This window comes from Seriola lalandi, unplaced genomic scaffold (assembly GCF_002814215.2).
Source record: "Seriola lalandi dorsalis isolate HSWRI2012SDOR001 ecotype SW California unplaced genomic scaffold, Sedor1 jcf7180002054231, whole genome shotgun sequence".
Classification (NCBI taxonomy): domain Eukaryota; kingdom Metazoa; phylum Chordata; class Actinopteri; order Carangiformes; family Carangidae; genus Seriola; species Seriola lalandi.
This window is the reverse complement of record NW_019524784.1, coordinates 6124-7270: the sequence shown is the minus strand read 5'-3', so window position 1 is coordinate 7270 and position 1147 is coordinate 6124. Positions and strand designations below refer to the sequence as shown.

The window sequence follows — 1147 nt, the reverse complement described above, 5'->3', positions numbered from 1 at the left end:
GACCAGGTCTACACCTAGTCTCTGTCTGGACCTCTGCTCAAATCCTGATGTTATAACTGTGACGTCGTCGGACTAAATCACCAAACACGTAAATGACAGACTGAGACTGAGCCGTGATGTCAGCTGGATTTACTGTAACACGATCGCTCAGAGACAAAGAGATAGAGACAGACTATCTGTGTATTTAGTCTCTCACTCAGAGCTCAGCCTCCGTCTGGATCCACAAGGGTTTAGTCTTTATTCACTTCACACACACTGTTACACACTGACACACACTGACACACACACTGACACACACACTGATACACACACCTATACACACACTGATACACACACTGACACACACTGATACACACACTGATACACACACTGATACACACACCTATACACACACTGATACACACACTGTTACACACACTGACACACACACTGACACACACACACACAGTACATACCTACTGTGTTCTTCATCTCTTTAAACAGCCTGACACCAAACACAGCAACAACCAGCAGAACCAGCAGAACCAGCAGAACCAGGACAGCTAGGAGAATCCAGCGCCAGTCCGGACGTTCTGTAATCGACACAAACAACAAGAAGTCAAACTTTAAAACAACATCACTCTGACCTGCATCTACATCCCTGACCTTTGACCTGTATCTACATCCCTGACCTCTGACCTGTATCTACAACTCTGACCTTTGACCTGTATCTACAACTCTGACCTTTGACCTGTATCTACAGCTCTGACCTTTGACCTGTAGCTACAGCTCTGACCTTTGACCTCCAGTGGTACTTCTCTCCGGCTCAGTTCTAGTCCAAACTCTCTGATGATGCAGGTGTAGGTGCTGTTGTCCCTGATGGTGGGTCTTCTCAGAGTGAGGCCGAGGTCTCCGGTCTGCAGAGCGTCCGTCCTCATGGAGGTCCGGTCTCTGTAGTCCTGGTTCTGGTCTTTGAGTTCGTCCCCTTCCAGCTGACGCTGGTGGACGGTTGAAGGACGGAGGTCGGAGCGGCTCCACACCACTGAGGGCTCGTCCAGGTCAATGGTGGGAAACTCACAGGGCAGCAGGACAAAGTCGTCCCCCTCATATATCTCCAGAGCTGAGGCATGCTGGGACACTGAGGACACAGACAGAGACATTAGTCCTC

General features: G+C 49.5%; 1 protein-coding gene across 1 annotated transcript in view; it reads right to left on the bottom strand.

The window, feature by feature from the left end:
- LOC147819215 (uncharacterized) overlaps window positions 1–1139 on the bottom strand; it is a gene marked incomplete at its 3' end in the record, with an annotated part of 4210 nt that extends 3071 nt beyond the window's left edge. Inside the window, exons 1-2 of the mRNA XM_087173457.1 lie at window positions 776–1139; window positions 456–572 (exon numbers count right to left, since the gene is read on the bottom strand). Coding sequence (XP_087029583.1) covers window positions 456–572; window positions 776–1139 — 481 coding nt within the window. The remainder of the gene's footprint in view (window positions 1–455; window positions 573–775) is intronic.
- Window positions 1140–1147: the final 8 nt, after the last annotated feature.